Source organism: Enoplosus armatus, chromosome 1, assembly GCF_043641665.1.
Source record: "Enoplosus armatus isolate fEnoArm2 chromosome 1, fEnoArm2.hap1, whole genome shotgun sequence".
Classification (NCBI taxonomy): Eukaryota; Metazoa; Chordata; class Actinopteri; order Centrarchiformes; family Enoplosidae; genus Enoplosus; species Enoplosus armatus.
This window is the reverse complement of record NC_092180.1, coordinates 24,257,173-24,276,669: the sequence shown is the minus strand read 5'-3', so window position 1 is coordinate 24,276,669 and position 19,497 is coordinate 24,257,173. Positions and strand designations below refer to the sequence as shown.

Sequence of the window (19,497 nt, the reverse complement as noted above, 5' to 3'; positions counted from 1 at the left end):
ACAAGATTTTAATCTGAAAACAACTCAAGAATTGATTTTATTTAATTTGGTGGAGTCAGATCGTTTATTATTGTTGTATTGACTAGTCAGTGACTGTTTACATGATAATGTGACTCCCCACCTCTGCAAACTAACTAAATGGACGTGATTCTTGATGTCTATTCCTAATGTACTCATGATATGTGGTTGTCTAACTAATTCTCAATCAACTGAGTTTTAGCTTCTTTGGTACACTGGGACACAATATCAATTCAATTCAATTTCAATTCAATTTTATTTATATAGCGCCAAATCACAACAAAAGTCATCTCATGACACTTTACAAATAGAGCAGGTCTAGACCGACTCTTTATAATGTTATTACAGAGACCACAGTTCCCACCATGAGCAAGCACTTTGGCGACAGTGGCAAGGAAAAACTTCCTTTTAAGAGGCAGAAACCTCGAGCAGAACCAGACTCTAGGTGGGCGGTCTTCTGCTTTGACCGGTTGGGTTGGAGAGAGAGAGAGAGGGAGAGAGAGAGAGAGAGAGAGACATGGAGAGGGAGGGAGAGAGAGAGAGGGGGAGAGACAGATAGACAGACAGAAAGAGACAGAGAGAGAGATAGACGTAGAGACACAGACAGACAGACAAAATATCAGTAATGTAACTTGATCCAGATTCCAAACAGGAAATTGAATAAGAAGCATTAACTTTGCGATTGCAACCACAATCAGTGAGAAATGGCGGAGGACCTTCACCGTTATTCCTCTGTTTCACAGAGCTCCATTGTGATCCAAAAACTATACGAAACTTTCAATTTTCTGCATTATTTTGGAGTAACACATTTGTTTGAATTTAAAGTACTAAGTATTTTCTACTGGCAACTTCAGTAAAACTTATTGGTGGAGCTATTGGCTTAGGAAACCTTAGCAGTTAAACCCCAGCTGTAATGCAGTGTGTAAGTGTGGGGATGGGTTTTGCTTATCTGAGCCGAGGTTATGGAATCCATCCTGTGTTTTAAAATAAATTTTGGTGTCTGGTTCTGTATATTGTCTCTGGTGTGCGATGACACCGATATTAAAGCAACGTAAAGCAGACCAGGGGCTTGTTTAGACAAAGGAGATATGGAGAGATGTCCGGGAGGGTGACTTTCAGTGGCGAGCTTTCATAAATACAGGAATCTAACTACTTTTGGCAAGAAAGCCTGAGCTCCAAACACAGGGTTAAAACAGTTAAAATAGAGGAGGTTGACTGCAGCAGTCAATCAACGGCTGCGGAGCGTGACAATGAAAAATGTGAGCTTTCTGCAGTTACTGAAGGATTTACCTGTTGGAGGCTGTGTCTTTGTGGAAAAATAAATGTATATGTGTGTGTGTGTGTGTGTGTATTTGATGTGTGTGTGTCTGGTCCATCCTCAGGCTTGTCCTCCATCCAGCAGACACATCAGGGCTGTTCAGTGTTCTTCATACAACAACAAACCTTTCATGGGCAGGCTGTACGAGTGGGAACCTTTCAATGAGGGTAGGTTGTATGTATGTATTTATGTATGTGCAGTTTGTATTTGTATGTAACAATATTTTCACTTCTGTTTATGAAATTGCTGTAGTTTAAATAACAAAATAATTAAAACGTTCATATTAGAAACTCTAAATTATGGTAAATAGTGGCACAGTAGCATGCAACCATTCACACCTTAAAAAAAATAACAAGGCTAATCTACAGCTATGCTAGCAGTTCTGTGAGGCTGTACTTATGTAACGTTACAGTGGTGCTTTGAGCTAGCGTTAAATGCTAACATCAGCATGCTAGCTGTGGAAATTAGTCTCTATCTGTCCGTCTGTCTGTCTAAGTAGCATGCTCACAATTAAAATAGTAACATGCTAATGCTTAGCAGGTAACATTTACCAGGTTCACCATGTTATGCGTGTTAGCATGCTACAATTTGCACTAAACACAAGTTACAACTGAGGCTGAGGGGCATATTAGTAGTTTTGCTGATATGTGGTGATGAACTTAAGTACTGGACAAATTGAAATGTTGACCTGATGATGGTTATGGTCACCAAGAGTATTACAATTCATCCTGAGGGGAATGTGTTTGCCGAATGTCATGGTAAGACATTTCACTCAGGATCCTCACCTAAATGTACTCTACACAACCATAAGGTCACACACACATTTCACATTGAATCCCACTGTCACTGTCAGTTACATCTTCAGCTGACCTTTGACCCATATGAACCAAGGTGTGTTGTGATGTAAGAGCTGCAGTATGTCAGCTGTCTGCAGGCTCACTGATAAATGTTCTTTCAAAGAAACTCACCGACCTTACTCACCTGAAGTATCCTGGCAACAGTCAAAACACCTCCTGAAATGCAATTTCTGCAAGAACACTAATGGAAATAACAGTCTCCAAATGAATATCCTGTCAAACAGATGTGTATTGTGAGACCTCGCCTTTGTGCTGCAGCCTTGACTGCCGGGTAATGCAGATGTAAAGATTAAATAACCTCAGGTATATGTGTGAGGCTGGGTCTGGATTATTTGACACCCATCTTGAACAGTGCTTGTAGACCTGTTTAAGAAATACCTGGCTTTTGGGGCTTATAGGATATCTGATTGATACAGCACCTGAACAAAATGTAAAGAACAGGTATCAGGATCCTTTGTGGTCGCTTACTGCTGTGTTTGTGTCATCAAATGAAACAGGGAATCTTTTGTTGATATCAAAGTGCTGGTTTCAAACAAGTTTGTCAGACACTTTCTAAATTATTCTGAATTTGTAAACTCCATTTATCTGCCTCTCGTTAGGGCACTTAAACACATTATTTCTAAACTGTTGCCATTCACTGCTGTTTTAAAGCAGTGGTTGAGGCACAAAGCAAATTTAAATATTGTTATTTTTCTGTCTAATCAAATGTTGTTTTAGTGCTTTGACTGAGTGAAATTAAAGTTGTAACTCAAATCTGACAGAACACAGCCCCAGGGTTAGATCGTGGACCTGTGTTAGATAGTTTGTGTTAGTAAAATGGTGACATAATGTTGCCCCACTTACCTGATCTTTTGGGAAATTAAGTATTTGAGGGCCCGTGCGTGAATATTCTTATGCTAAAAAAATGTGCTTTCACTGTGCTCTATAAATCCAGCTGTTCCTTACATTTCTCATAGTTACTAAGTATTGAATTTAATGTTGTGAAGTTGAGGTTGAATGTTATGAAAGTGTGAAAGTAAGCTAATTTCACACTTCATGTTAAGATGTTGATTGATTTGTACTATTTGCTGTCCATCATGTCTTTCATTGTCTTTTATGCACTTCTGTGGCCTTTCTACTATGTTTCATCACTGTGCACTGTAATACTAATATGTAATTGATATTTGGTCCCAATCCCCTACATCTCCTTTCAGTGTCTGGGGATCAGCATTGTGAACTCAACTGCCGGGCCATAGGGTTCAGGTTCTACGTGCGGCAGTCCGACAGAGTGATCGATGGGACGCCATGTGGGCCGAATGACACTTCTCTCTGTGTGGCGGGAAAGTGTGCGGTAGGCCACTGTATAAACCTTTTTTTTTGCATTATTTACAGTGAGAGCTTTTTCAGCTCAGTCCTACATTCTCTAGTCCTTTTTCACTCTTGGCCTCTACGCAGCTTCATTGAGGCTGTTAGCTGCCAAGACCTTATCAATCTACAGGCTTTATTCATTTGTGGATGTGACCCAGCAACCTTTTTGTCACAAGTAGCTTCTTTGTTCCCTATATCCTACGACTGACCCCATTTCTTCCAGATCCTTGGTGTCGGTGAAGATGTATATGCACGTGTTTTGCAGAACATGCCAGCACGAGCTTCCTCAAGCTTTGTTTTTATAAGTTGGCATTGTTATTGGATCCCTGTGTTCTTCTTGTTTTAATATCCACAGATCAAAGTATAATTAATAAGAGGACATGAGGAATGTATAAAGATCCTGAAGGTTTGCTGCACCTGCCAGACAAGATTATATATAAGATTATATATATTGTATATAGTGGATCAATTATTTCACCCAAATTTGCATCATGAATGAGCAGGTGGTAAAAATATAATAAGACTTTATTTGGATATTCCATGCTGCAATCTTGGAATATGGAGTCATTTTTCTATTTGATATATCTCCACCGATTAAGTAAACCATGATCATAGCAGTACCCCAACCTGTTTATTCTGACCAAGAGGTTGTGGGGATCACCATGAACTCAGTACACATTTAAGTGACACGTCAAAGTCACTTGTTTATAAAAGGTGTACAATTAATCTCTTTGATGACCAACATTTTATACACCTCAGGCTGTAGTTGTGATGTAATCATGGCTGTGACCAGCAGAGGGCAGCACTGTACTATCTGATGCCATGATGTGGAGGACTGAAGTGAAGGTCAGGAGGAAGTTTTTAGCCCCTTGGGCCAAAGCAGGAGATCTGGGATCTCAATGTAGGACATATTTGTACTCCTGACCCTGTATTTAATACAGGCCATGAAAACACACCTGTGAGCTCAGAGTTGGAGAGGCAGAAGCTGCTGTGTGGGCCGGCTCATGGCTGGCTATGTATTCAGTGTGCTGGATTCACTTCAACATTCTTTTGATCAGGGTTTAACTCAAAGAAATATGTAGAAGGAGCTCCTTTCCATTTAGTCATGCTGACCCCGCTCTGTTAACCCTGTGTATTTCCCATGCGCTGTAATCCAGCGACATTAAGATTTAATCAAGATAGAAAGCCCTCTGATCTCTCATTTGGGCCTTGATCACATTTCCACTGTTAACACACACAACATGGTGATCCTTCTAGTGGGTAGGGTTGAATTATTATTAATGATGGAAACTAAATTGTGATACTAAATCAGTCTAAATCAAGCAATTATACAAAAAGGCTGAGTATTTGAGGATCCAAACTCATCAGCAGTTTTTCGGAGAGGAGAGATTTTTTCTCATCACTCTCCCCACTGAGATTTTCTCAGCTGGTCCAGCCATTTGAACAGGAGATCCCCCCAGCTACAAGCCCAGAGATAATGTAAAAACATCTGGATAATTTAATTTAAATCAGATCCGCTCCCTTCATTGAGGTTAAACATTATTGTGGGATTCTGCCCTCAGCAGATACATACCATAACATATGGAATATACATAAAACTCAAAGCAAGAGTCGTCATTGCAAGCATATTGATAAAAGCTACCTTAACATGGGGGAGGTTGGGCTGGTAGAGGGAGTAAGCAGCGCAGCTATTCATCAGCAGCAGCAGCAGCAGCAGCAGCAGCATGGAGCAGGAAGGAACCACAGGGAAGAATGAGGAGTTGGCAGCTCCAGCAGTCTGTTTGAAGTGTCAGTCATCATTGGTGCCTGTTTGCATCAGCTGATGGTCAGCCGGTTTGGTGCACTCTGCTTGACCTAACATGATACTTCATAACTTGTCAAAATACTGAAGTAAGTGATGGATCAAAATGTAACAAAACGTTTAAATGTAATAAATTCAAAATGAATATCAGCAGCATGAGGTTTTTACATAACAACTTGTTGCTTTGTCTCTTGCGCCAATCGCAGATCAAAATACCAATTTGTCCAATTCTTTGGTTTATGACCAAATAACTGTGAAACTGGTAACATTCCCATCAGCCTCAGCTGTGCTTTGCATGAAGTGCTAATTAGTAAAAGTTAGTGGCTGACCTGTAGGCTGCAGTGTTTGTGGCTGCTGCAGGAGGCAGGAATAAATGCACTGTTCTGATGTGGCCCTGGTAGCTTCCAGCTCTGCCCAGGCCAACCAGCTGCTCAGCTCCGTGGCTGAGGATTGAGTACTACAGCAAAGCACAGTCCATTATATGTGTGTTAAACTGTTTGATTGTCTCTAGTATTGGGATTGCAGGAATATCATGTCATCAGTATTTTGAAAGGTGTGTTTAATGCATAGTGAGTGAGCAAATGTGCTGCAAAGCTGTATGAGTGGGAGACTTTACATGCATATACCAGAATATATTTTACAACATGTCTCACATATTCATGACATATGACTGCGGTTTTCAGTTGTTTCTCTATGGTAAGCCTGTTGTAGTGGAAACCAGACTGTTTAGTCCTTTTCTGACCTGACGAACAACAATGACAGACAGAGATGGATGTCATATTTTGGTTCTTGTGGAAAAGCTGTCATGGAAAAATGCGTTTGATCCCTGTTTGTGTGGTTGCTATAGAAACACCCTGTACAGCTCTGGTTTTTAAAAGTCCAGTTCTCACTGGTCTCTTTGTCATCCCTATCCTACAAAAACTGTATGTGGTCTTTTGCGTGACAGTAACAGGGTTAAGACTAAAGTGATTGTAAGTGCAATAAACTAAACATTTGTCTATTTACGTCCTAACTAACTGAACTAAAACACTGCTACACTATACAGATCAGTAGGTATTGGCAGGATCTCACACACAGCCACTGTACAAACTGGTGCACTGTGCTGAAGGCACTCAGAAGTGACACACTCCGGCTCACCGGGTGCTTCTGATTCAGAGCCAGTGCCAAAACACATTGACGACAAGAAACAGCCAGGTAGACTTCTTGTTTATCCTTTATTCAAATTAAACATTCAAAGCATTCATAATTTAAACACCTACTGTTGCCCATTGATTGAAAGCACACACACAAAACACATAATAGCACTTTCCAGAGGGCAGTTGATGACATATGCACAGAATTACTACCCTTGATATAGACAGAATCTGTTATACCTTTTTTTTTCGTTCAGTCGCCACATAGCGCCACATATTATACATTTTCAGTCCTCAATTTGTGAAATATTAACACAGAAGTAGAGATGATTGCCTTGGCTTGCAGTTGAACCAGATTTATAGCCTATTTTCTGCCATGTAGACTCTCTATAGACCTCTACAGCTGTGTTTAGTAAAAGCAGAGGAGCTACATGCATTTTGTATGTATGTGTGTGTGTGTGTGTCTGCAGGGGTGTGAGCATAAAACATATGCAGATTGAGCATGTATTGCAGGAATATTTATTTGATGAACATGGTGTGACAGTGTTCCTACACCTTCATATTACCAACACACGTGTGCACACTCACACATCACGTGTTTCTTTTTTTGTGGTGCTTCTACTTTATTAGACTTTTGAGAAAATGACAGAGGTAAATGAATTAGAGAGAAAAGGAACAACGTCATGAGGTTGAACCTACATTTTACTCACACAATAAAGCAGCTCAGTTTCCTTTGTGAGTTATTTCACTTTGCAGTAGCGTCTGGAGGTAATTTTAGTTTTGGCTTCCATATCGGTCCCATTGCGGTTCTCTGCTGCAGGTTTGTGGCAATGAACCGATTTTTAGATACTTAATCATGATAATGAAAAATTAATTCAAAACATTCTGACTGCACCCTTGTTTTAGAGGGAAATGCGGTTCAATTATGCTGTTATTTTAACTTTCCATAGAAACCAAACCATAGAGGTCGTGTGCTTCTTGTGGTGACGCCCTGCTGCTGATTGCAGGAGGAAACACTAGTCTACATGCCCGCCACACAGCCCACAGTTTGTGTGGTCCCTGATACTTCCCCGTGACACCTTTCATGCCGCATGAATAACAGCCTAGCGCTGTTCATTTGACCTTTGGCCCACTGCAGGTCTCCATCTCATATTTCTCTATCTGACGCAGTGACACCCTCAAATTGGCCTGTTAGAGAGACTCGTGTCTATCAGCTTTTACAAACAAAACTAATAAGGCAGGTCAATGTCTTAAGGTTGGTACCCTACAGTTTTGGACTTCAACAGTGCTTTAGCTTCTGTCTGATGGTGTGAATTCATCCTCATCTCACTGCCTGGATTGTTGCCCGGCCGGAATTGTTTGTTGTATTGGCACCTCAGTGCTTGTCTTTAACTGTCTGAGGTGGGATGGAGCGAGGGTTTGGTGATGACCAGCCAGTAGCAAAGGTTTCAGTGCTCTTGTCCAATGTTTTTCATTCCATTTTAGTGCCTGTCACAGACAGTCTACATCCTGAATTTAAGAGAGTGTAGGCAAGCCAAACAGTTGCTCACTGTTCAGGTCACTCAGCTTTCTTCATGTGTGCTGCTGGGGCTTTGCTTTCCTTCATGTTTTGTCCTGCCTCCAAGGAGCTGCTTCAAAACTGCTGAGTAGCACTGCACTCTTGATTGGGTGGCTCAGCACACGACAGATGGAATAAATGGGTTTGGAAATACAGTCCGCTCATTGCCTTTACCTGTTTGTTCACATAAAATGGAAAACAAACCATTTTTTTGTCACTTTTGTTTCCAAGAGAGAAGTGTTGAGACTCTGTAGGGATGATGTGAGTGTTGGACAGATTCATTGCACTTCAAAATCCTTCAGCTCCTCCATGCTAGAAGTTAGATACTTGCTCTCTACATGAAGACTAAGAGTCTATAGCCATGCTAGCAGCTCTGTCAGGTTGTACAAAGGCACAGTGGTGCTTTGGGTTTAGTGCTTACGTGCTTACAATGACAATGTTAACATGCTGATGTTAGGCAGGTATAATGTTTACCATGTCAACCTGCACGTAGATGAAAAATCACTTAAGTCAGTAGGATTCATCCTCTGAGGAACATGAATGTCTGACATTTCAGTCTGTGGTGGACCGATCGAGCGGACGGCATTTCTATCTCTAGAGCCACATCGCTAGCGTAACACATTTACGACATTTACATTGGATAAAACTTGTAAAATGGCTCATCTCAAATTTATATGCTGTAAATACTGTTTGATTCTGGTTCAAAAAACCACAGCACCAACGCCTAATTATAATTATAATTTTATCATATATAATGTATGTTTAATGTAAAGTTATTTTTTACTGCATTAGATCATGTGTTACTAAGAAGGAAAGCACTACGTCATTTTAGTGAAATTATATGGCTATGAATAGCCATGATTATTATATTAACCATTGAATTGAATATTTCATATCCTTTGATCAGTTTCCGTATTATCACCATTTCTCTTTTAAAAGTGGAAACATTCCCAACGAATCACACATGTGTATAAACACGTTGAAAAAGCCAGCTCTGAGGCACCGAAACCCCCTTGAATGTGGTTACTCATTTCAGATGAGCGGTGAAAGAAAGATCCCTTTATGGTGAGAATTCCATTCAGCTGCGACTTCTCTCTCTTTATACCAAGGAAGGGCATTTGAGAAGGGTGTGTGTATTTTTAAAGGGCGACCACACGCTTCTCTGCTGGCGGTGGTGGGCCCAGCTGAGGGTGAAAATCTATCTAGCAATCACAATGCTAAAACCCAGTTGCACTGCTTCCTACTCTTCACAGTTAGGGCGGGAGACAATGATGAAGCAACAGGAAAAGCAGTTATGACAGCTGAAGTGGAAGTGTGACACTGATAAGCAGTGCAACATTGAACTGACAGATTTCGGCCTGGATTTTGACGTAATGTTCTCTCTCAGTAAAGATAGACAAATAGAATGAGGCTATATCCGATGCAGAGCGGAGTGGAGGTCCCAGCCACAGTCTTCCTCTCCGCCTGGCACGTTTCCCGGCACCCAGAGCGCCGCTCAGGCCTAAACTCATCAAACAACATCCTAGGCCACTCCTCAGTCTGACAGCTGCATCTGTTTTATGCATTCTCCCGCTGTGGTGGACAGGCAGACTTGTTAAAAGGGGGATGAGTGCTTTGATATACAGCCTGCCTGGCAAAGACTGGCGGAGATACCTCAATCCCATCCCTGTCATGACAAGCCCCAGCAGCACACTCACAGGTTGCTCCCCACCATTACCCACTGCAGATGGTTATGGATTCATGTCAGCACAGCCTGTCTGCAGTTATTGGACATGTATGCAGTAGCAGTTATTATGGGTATTTGTTGAAGAAATATGCTGTCTTTACAATTAGTACTTTTCCTGTAGTGCCACCATGAGGTTGACATTTGTGGTTTTGAATGACATGTCTGGACAACTATTGGATGTGGATTGCCCTGTAATTTGGTGCAGACATTCATGTTCCCCTCAGGACAAATTGAAATTACTTTGGTGGTCGACTGGCTTTTCATCTAGCAACATCATCTAATGCTTTGTCTAATACTTTGGCTTATGAACAAATACCTGCGAAAGTAATGACATTCCCATCAGCCTCAGCTGTACTTTGTGTAGCAAATGTTAGCATGCTGACATGCTTAACTAAGATGGGTAAAGTAGCACACGTCATATTTGGTTTTACAGGAAGAAAATGTGATTGGATTTTGATATACGGATACAAAGACATTTTTTTGGCATGTATTGTTAGATAGATGCACAATATGACAATGCATTGTCATTGTGAGCATGTTAGCATGGAAGAGTAACATTGTTCTAGCAAGTGTGCATTTTACAGTGAAGTTTTATGTTGGATTTGTCTGTAATGAAAAGAAAAGAAAAGATAAATTAACAAAAATATAGATCTTTATGTAAGGTTCACTTAATCCCTGGAATAGAGATACTGTTTCTTCCAGCTCTCCTCCACAGGGAGTCAAAGGTCAGGTTCAGCTATAGAGCAGCAGCCCTGGAGCTAGTAGAGATACAGTATCCTGCTTAATGACACTTGTTAGGGCACTGGTCGCTGTCAAGAGGGCTTGAATATGAGAATTCCAGTTGGAGGACAGTTAAGACAAATGGTGGCTGAGAAGTTAAGATGTGAAGGAGATGACAGATTGATGTCTTAGCTTGGCCTAAACTTCCTGGATCTTCATGGGCCCTGCCGCCCCCCCCCCCCCCCCCACCCCCCTACTGGCTCTCACTGGCCCACGACGGCCCTTGCTGGCTCTGTGTGACCTGTGCAACTCCGGTAGGCTTGAGAGCTGTGGGACACTTGTTCTGCACTGGCACACCTCTGCTTGGCTCCGCTACAGATCATCAAGCCAGGGAGCGTTTAACCTCGTGAGTGGGAGCCTCCTTCAAGCTGTAAAAAAGCAAGTGTCTTGATGGGATCTCCATTTGATGTGTTTCCAACATGCTGGTGGTGGTTCCTCTAATCTTATCCTGTCTTTGATTTGGTCTGTTTATTTTGTCTTAATAATAGTTGAATTTTCTCCTCAGCCCCGCCTAACTCTTGGTCCTGTTTGCTAATATAAAAAGAATGTGAATGTCATTACTTTAAGACTTTTTGGTACATTGTCTGGGTTATATTTTCATGGTACCACACGGGACTATAGGGGAAGAGTAAAAGAAAGCCAGTGTTCAGCTCTGTGTTGAACTTCAGTTTCCTGATCATATTCTGGCAGTTCAGCACAACAACAGCTGGGGCTGTGCCTTCAAATATCTGTGTCAGCAGAAATTAAAAAAAGCGTTTGCACAATCAGAGCCATACATTCATCCTATTTATCCTCACTAATGGAGCAAAAATGGGAACATTGTAAAGTTGACTGGTATGGAAGATTTTTTTTTGATATATTCAATGTTTGTAATTATTAGCATTTTGTTCTGCTATATCCACTGAACTGCTGTTCTAGGATGCTTTTCCATCACAGTGTGGCACTCTTTAGACCTGCCTTGCCATTATCATTATGCATCTCCCTCCCATCATGCTATGTTGTCACAGTGAACTGGCGTATTCAGCATGTGTGGTGGTTCTGTGTCAAGATTACTAAGCGTTAGCACTAGATGAATATCGATGGCTGAGAAGATGGATGGATGACGGTGATTTGGGGACAGTTGATGTATAGTGAGCTAGGTGGCTGACACACAACAGGTTGCGCTCCGCAGTGGAGTGTGTTTCAAGGGCACAGAGCAGTGAGTCCCAGTGTCTGGTCTCGGAGACAGATTTATGAGGGTATACTATACGGATGCAAGGTTGTATTTTTAGCACTCAGCGGTCACACAGGTCTCCCTCAGACAGACGGCTGTTGACAGTGATTGGCTGCTATCTGGGTGGCTGTCAATTGAAGAGACAGTTGAGCACATTTTATGCCTCATCGGTTTGTTTGGAATGTCAGAGAGCTGGAGCTCTCAATGTGTGGTCAGCGCTCACCGGGCGCCTGGAATTCAGGGTAATTTGAGAATAAGATAAGAAACGTAGGTGTGAGTGGATGTTGCACTTTCATGTCTATAATCATAGGTGTTTGAGAGTATTACCTGAGACCAAGTCTGCGTCTTAATTAATTATAAATGCCTATTTATAAATATGCATTACTATGTCGGCGTGTGTGTGCTTGTAAATGTGTAAATCTGAGAGAGTGGTGTGTCTGTGCTGTAGGTTCCCTGCTGCTCAGGGTCAAACCCCATTGTAAATTAGACTCTTATCTGATGGTGTCTAACAGCTTTATTGACAAAAGGCCTCCAGCAGGTGTATAAAGACATCAATGCTGAACTTATCTGGTGTATTTATTCATTGTCTGGTCGGTCAGTCACAGGTTTGTGCTTCACAAAAGCTTCTTGTTGAGGTCAAGATTATTGAGTAAGGAACAGGCCTCGGAGCCTCTGCAGGACAGAGTTTGTCTGTGATCAACTCTAACAAAATGGAAAAAAAAATCAGTCTTTATGTTGAAAAAAAACACAATATATTTTGAAATTGTGTGTGCTTTGATCGTCAAAATTCCACCTTTAAGGAGCACCAGTCAGCTTTAAAAGGTCCAAGGGTTACAAGTCTACCTGTATCTTCACACTGTGAGCAACACGATCAACAAATCACTCATAGTCCAATCACTTCCTATAAAGTGAGACTTAAATCAACTGAGATCAGCTGCTATAGTGTTTGGTTGAAATGAAACCCCACACACACACACAGTACCTGTGCACTTTGTGGGATACCTCTGATGTACAGTAACTATTTTATACGTCTTCTGCAGACTGTGTCGTCCACCGTCGACTGTTGTTTTGATAGAGGTAGCCCAGAAAAGCAGCATCCCTCAGCCACACCTTACCCCTCCCAGCCCACATCCCTCCCAACCTGCTTTATTCATTAACCCCTCTGCCCCTGCCTTTTTCAGTCAAACACATTGCTCCAAGGAAACAATCATGGGACCTACATGTCTGGCCTTGCTGACTAATATGTATCCCAGATGCACAAAAATCGTGTGTTTTCTCTTCTTACATTCTGCCTTTTCTCAACTTTTACTTATCTAGACTGTTTTGAAGAAGTGGACAAAATGAATGGAGATGTCATTGAAAAGGAATAGAGATTTGTTGTGAATATGGCTGCCGAAGTAAGTTTGCACTGCTGTGTACAACTCGGGGGCCCTGCGTCCTCTTTTCTCATCCTTCAGTGTGAGCATGTATGAAGCATGACGTAAGGTAGATTAATGACAGAAGCATTACAGCTGCCAGGTACAGTGTTTCCCACCGAGGCCACACCTGCTAAAAATGTTTGCAGTCATGGTTCTGCTAATGAGCTTTGGATTTAAAACGTCCTCCAAACAGCTAACGCCAGAAAAGGCTGGAAACATGACAGAGAATGAGAACAGGAGCTGAATACAGCTATTGTACGAGCGTGTGTCTGCCGGACTCTTGACAGTTTACAGTAAAGATGAGCCCACCTGCTGTAGAGCGTGACTCTGACGTGTGTGGGTTGGAGACCGGTGGAATCAGGCGCCTGGAGTCAGGGTTGCTTCAGGGCCGACCCATTTGTTGAAGGAAACAAAGACCCCGGGGTGCGCTGGAGAGTCAGTCTGGCCCCGCCCGACCTCTGGGCGCTATGCCTCCATAATGAGATCTGCTCGGATCAGAGGCAGATCAGGGGAGCGGGAGACGATGTCTTTAGGTTCATGGTGACGGATGGGCTGCTGAAAGGAGCCATTCCCTTCCTGCATACTGAATACTGTGCATCCAGCTTCATGGTGTCTGTGTCTGTGTGTGTGTGTGTGTGTGTGTGTGTGAGGTGATAGGGGTGGAGGATGAGGGGTTTAACTATGAAAACAAAGCTGTTTGAGTGAGCCATTCACAATTTCCCTGTACTACTGTTTTGTTTTGACACATGCTACTGGCAGGATGAAATATACATACAGATACATATAGATTATTTGTGTGTGTGTGCCTGTGAGTGCGCGCGCGTGTGTGTGTGTGTGTGTGTTTCTCAGCTGACACTGTTCCAACATAAGCCAAGCCAATTGCAGGTGTGGAGATATTGGTCTCTTGTTACTCTTCCTTGCACTCAATGCCTCAGCCTCCTCTGTGAAACAGCTTTACAGAATATTAGGAAAGGTGGCGGGGTGTGATTTGTCAAGTACAGTGCCAACATGTATATCATCAAATATTTGGCAATCTGTTCAGCTGACTTGTGTGAGTGCACACTTAGATCTTAAGTGTTCATTTTAATGGGGGATAGATTACTGTGTGCTGTTTAAAACATTGCAGATGTACATCCTCCTGAAGGACTGTAGTGGTATAACTTTGACATATTTTCAGTGACTAAGATTGCACCCATCTTTTCACCAATTTTGTATGCACAGGTAAATACGGTATGTGCCTGTTACTGTGTACTGTAGGCCAAATGCCTAATAATAATTAACACTGAAAAATAAAAAGCCATGTCATATTTACAAGGGTGAATGACCCACAGCAAGTCTCTCAGAGAGTTTTGTCCAAACCCTCTAATAACAAAATGATAGTAAATGTAATTTAGTATACAAGTATACAGGCCATCTACTGTACACTAACGCATACAGTGTATAAACATCGTACAAAAAATGTTTGTAAAAGTCAAGGCTCGACTAGTTCTGAGAAGTCAAAATCTCACTAGTAAAGTGTTTTAGCAGTTTTCTTTCTTCTGTCTGTCTCTATATTGTATCATCTTGTCAGTCCATCTGTCTGTCTCCCTCTCCTTATATTCCCACCATGTGTACGTTGGTGGTCGGCCATCTGAGAAACAGCCTTTCAGTGCGTACAGTGTTGTGGTCTCCGTGTGCCACTTCAAAACAGAAAAGTTTTCAATTATCTCGAGCTTACTCCAGGCCACAATGCCCCAGATGTGCTCGGCCTGCCTATATAATTTTATGAAAAAAAACAACAACTGTCAGATACGAGGATGAAGAGTGTACTCCTTACCTCAGTATGTCCTGGTGAATTAGGGTTTAATGTTGTGGAAACGATGGTGGCGCAATAGGAAAACCATATGATGAGTCGGGGCTTTCTGGCTGCAGCAGTTGTGCTTCCAGCGTTGGCTTGTATTTAAGGATTTGGGGGGGGGGGGGGGGGGGGGGGGGGGCAAAGGGATCTTATTGTTTGTTGACTTGTTTCTCTATCTTGAGAATGAGCAGAAACAACAAAAATATGTTTTCCATACTGGGTTATTTCCACTTCAGGATGTTCATGAGACCTTGGAATGCTTTTGCCCCCGTTTCTGGTTTGTGCTGTAGTAGTATTAAGAACTTTAAGTGTGTCATTCTGTAATACTTATTTGTTGGCATCTCTAGAAGATGGCCTGCCCACCTGCCAATTATTTCCACACAATTTTAACCATAGCGGTTTTGCTTACACATTCATTTCAGCCCAGCAAGAATTTCCTTCCTCTCTTACTTTTTCTGTCACATTGAAAATATTCCCCAAAACTTCCTCTCTGGGTTCCAATTTACTGTCAGCAGTAGCTGCCACACTCTCCTCTCTGCCTCCTTTCCCTCCCACCTCTCTCTCTCTCTCTCTCTCTCTCTCTCTCTCTCTCTCCCTCCTATTCATTTTCTACCTCTCACTCTCCCTCCTCTAAAAAAGCCCCAGCCCCCCCCCACCCCACGCTCCAGCTCCCCCAGCTGCACCTCCCCTAGCTCAGTTTACAAGGGGAGCTCATAGAGATCGGGTCTGTAGTGAGAGGGATTTTTGGGCATTCTCAGAATTGCAGAGGCGAGGAAGAGGCAGGAGCTGACAGGAGCAGTTGCTGGACTCGTGTGGAAGCCTGAGTGACTGGTCGAGCATTTCTGTGGCCACATGAGAGAATGCTGTCAGGACTGGCTCTCCTGCTGCTCGTCTGCCTCCACATGCGTGTGCAGGGGAAGCCGCGGTCACAGGTAGGACCCGTGTCACCTCTGTTGGGTCCTGGAGCAACCTGGGAGAGAGTGGGGATTCCCATTGATGCTAACACTCTGGCTCTAAGAGTTGCATTGCACGATGCAACTCTCAGTGTAAGTTTGTTTTGGTCTCTCTCTTTGCGTTGAGGTTTTGGAAGTGGATGATATGACACCAAGAGAAATTCTGTGAATTTATTGGACTTGGTGATTAAAGTAGATCTGATTAAGACATCTAAATTCACGGATGTAGATCGAAGTAAGCCTTGTACTCATTTCCAAGCAGTTTGTCGTGCTTGTAAGCAGCACTGGACAGTGTCAATCCATAACTTGGGCTGGCAGTGCGGCCCCATGATCCTGTGGTCCATCTACTGAGTGGAAGTATTTACAGTATGGCTGTTTTCACTGTGGCTCTGCTTGCTCCCTGAGCGGTTTATTTTTCAACAGCACATTCACAGGCTACTTGTGGGATTAGATTTCCCTCCTAGTGGAAGACTTGTGAGTCAGGCCTGTCCTGGGACTATAAAGATGTACTTGGAACTCTATTAGGGATAGAGACTGCAAGCCTGAATTAGCCTGTCGCTGCCTGTGGCTCAGCTCAGCTAGTTTTAGCTCACCTGTGTTTGCGGATGATTGATGAGGCCGGTGTGAGGTGCCTGAGGTTGTTAAAGCAAACTTGTGAAGTGCTGAGGTCTTGATGTTGATGTCTGTGCCAGTTTTATATGACTCCAAACTACATAGCTGTCAATTTTATAAAATGCGGCCTTAGTTTCTCTCGTCATATGTTGTGGGCGTCTTTATTTTCAAGTTGACAGAAGTCCACATGCACAGTAGCAGACACTCTACACTAAGAACAACCAAATAATGTAGTGTCCCTCATCCTACCCTGTGAGGTCCAACCTCAGCGCCATTCTCAGCGGTTACAGACTAAAGACAGCTGACATCACCTTGTATAAGTATGTGTATTTTCTAGGAAGCTGTTGGGGTTATCTTTCTTTAAAGATCTGTCAGGTATTTTTGTTTTCACATGAGCTTCACCTCCTCATTACAGCATGTGAGGTCTCTCACAGATCTCACTGCTGTATGTGTATGTGTCAATAATATTTGCAAATTCAATGCACCATTTGCTGTAGTTGACACTGAAACATGTCATCATCAAAATCACGTTTGTTAGCAAATTTTTCTAAAATTAGAAAGATTCACAAAGTAAAAAGCTGATGCCTGATACAATCAGCCAAAACTCTGTGTGAGCTGATTTTGAGCAGTTTAAAGAGGGCCTGAGGTGACCCCTAAGTGAACATTGGGGTTAATGCAACAACCTGTTTTATAACTACATGTGCATCTCTGGCGCAAAGTTTTGGTAGAGCCACAGCCAGTGCATCTCATGTCAAAATAACAGTGCTCGTGTAACTGTTCAGTTTGATACTTCAGTTAACGACGTGGCGTGTTGAAAGTCCTCCTTTTATCATGTCATCAATGTGCAGTATGTCTTTTTGTGGATGTTCCCAGTGGAATCAAACCCATTACCTTGCAGTGTTAATGCAGAGACCATTCGGTCATTCTGTTCCCAAAACAGTGCATCCGAATCAGAGCAGTGATGTCAGGAGAAACCCTATGCGTTTTTTATGGCTGTAGATTCACCATGCTCAATGCTATTTCTGAGTGTTACAAGCATGGGAGCCTTTAACGAAGACGCTCTGCCCTTCGCCCCAGGCTGAGAGGGCAGTTTATGGTGTGGATGAGGCCTCTTTTTACTGTCGGGATCAAAGGTCTTGCCACTCTAGGCTACATCTCTCTTTACGGCTCGGCTACAAATGCTCATGCTTGCAGCTTGTCGGATAAACTGTACATATGATATTTGTATTTTGTAACTTTTAGTCCTGCAAAATTATTCATTATTCAACACTAAAATAAATGTGGGGAACTTGCTTATTTACCAATTTAAAAAGGCACAAACAGCACTGTAATGCAATTTGTTGGAACCACAACTGCCACTTGTTTAGTCCTCATCTCCTCCTACGTTACAGTAAATAATCCCAGCTTGTCCGTGTTCCCGTTTTGGTTTGACACATGTTGCCATTGACTTCATGAAATGCTATGTTGTGGAGAGTGGAAAGCTGAGTGATTACTATCCAAAACACCAGAACTTGTGTTTCTATTTGAGGTTACAAACCACGGTTAGTCTTCTAGTTAGTGTTCCCATCATACCCGAGCCAGAAGTGAAATCTGAGGGAAAGGAACAAATTGAATAAATCTGCAAGTTTTGTGCTATTGATGAAGTCACATCTTCCATGTAGTACATGCATAACTGGGCCAGAGTCACAGTTTGATTTCTGTAAGGCTGTGTCTGCACAGCTCATTTGAAAAAATGTCCACTGAAAAGTATGTTATGTTGTGATAGTAAATTTGTTTGTTTGTTTGATTTTAACCAAAATGCTTAATCAAGTTTGTGATGTAGTGTCAGATTTCCTTTTTAATGAAAGCATTACTACATTACTACATTATAATGATAACGGTGGCAAATTTATGACTTAAACAATTAGTGCTTGATTTGAGACAAAACCAGGTCTCACATTTCTAGTTGATTTCTCTGCTGAAATGACTGCTGAACTGTCACTAGCAGATTAAAATAGCTTTAAGTTGGTTGAAAACACTGTCTCTGGTTGACTTTTTAATGTTTCCAGTTGACTTGATTTAAGGGGGAAAATCTTGTAAATGAGGTCTTAAATCCGCATTTGATGGATACATATATGACATTGTGGTAAAAGACTCCCACCAGAAGCTGCATGTGCAGGCAAAAAGTCAGCATCCTTGCCAGTTGATGGTTCATGTAGAAGAAATGAAGAAACAGCATTGTTCTTGTGTAGCAGTATAGAGACAGGTTGCCCTAGTATTATAAGCATGATAAGGATCTAACTCTGTTTATCTTGGGTAAAGTTGGCTGCGGTTAAATCCAAGAAAGAGCAGGACAGAGCTGCTAATATTACCCTAAATTCTGGTGGCATTACTGTTCCTTACATGTTTGTATTTTTGGTTTTGGAAAGACTAAAAAAGACACCACCCTCCAGTCTCTTTAAATCCAGAGTATCTCTCTTCCTACAGCAACAACCATGCTTCCCGCCCCAACATGTGGAGAAATCCAAAGCTTGACGGACCTGCCGTGCCTAGTTACGGATTTAGTGAACGTCATTTATTCCATTAATATCGGCATTCTGATAATCGAATTATCCTCCAGGCTGTCTCTGTGAACCCATCAAAATAATGGATGCACCCTGAATCACATCCAGTGCGATCCTCAAAAAGAGGAAATATCTGTAATATTTTCTCTTTAATGGTGTTTATTTCGCACAGGATGTAACAGTAAATCACGGATAGTCGGTAGTTCAGTTAGTTTATTGGTGAGAATGTCACATGTGAACTTGATGGCAGCGTGGCTTCCACAGATACAGATGTGTTTGAAGTGCTGACTGAAGTCGCCTGCCCCTGCTCATTAAAAGCAGTTAAAGATCCACAGCATCCCGGCATGTGGGAGGCAGATGCTGCTAGTCTCTGCAACAACAAT

At 42.2% G+C, this 19,497-nt stretch overlaps 1 protein-coding gene across 1 annotated transcript in view; it reads left to right on the top strand.

The window, feature by feature from the left end:
• The window catches only part of LOC139286386 (thrombospondin type-1 domain-containing protein 4-like), a 38,212-nt gene that overhangs the window by 3,595 nt on the left and 15,120 nt on the right, over positions 1 to 19,497 (top strand). The window contains exons 5-6 of the mRNA XM_070907150.1: positions 1,401 to 1,503; positions 3,387 to 3,523. Of these exons, the coding sequence (XP_070763251.1) occupies positions 1,401 to 1,503; positions 3,387 to 3,523 (240 nt within the window). The remainder of the gene's footprint in view (positions 1 to 1,400; positions 1,504 to 3,386; positions 3,524 to 19,497) is intronic.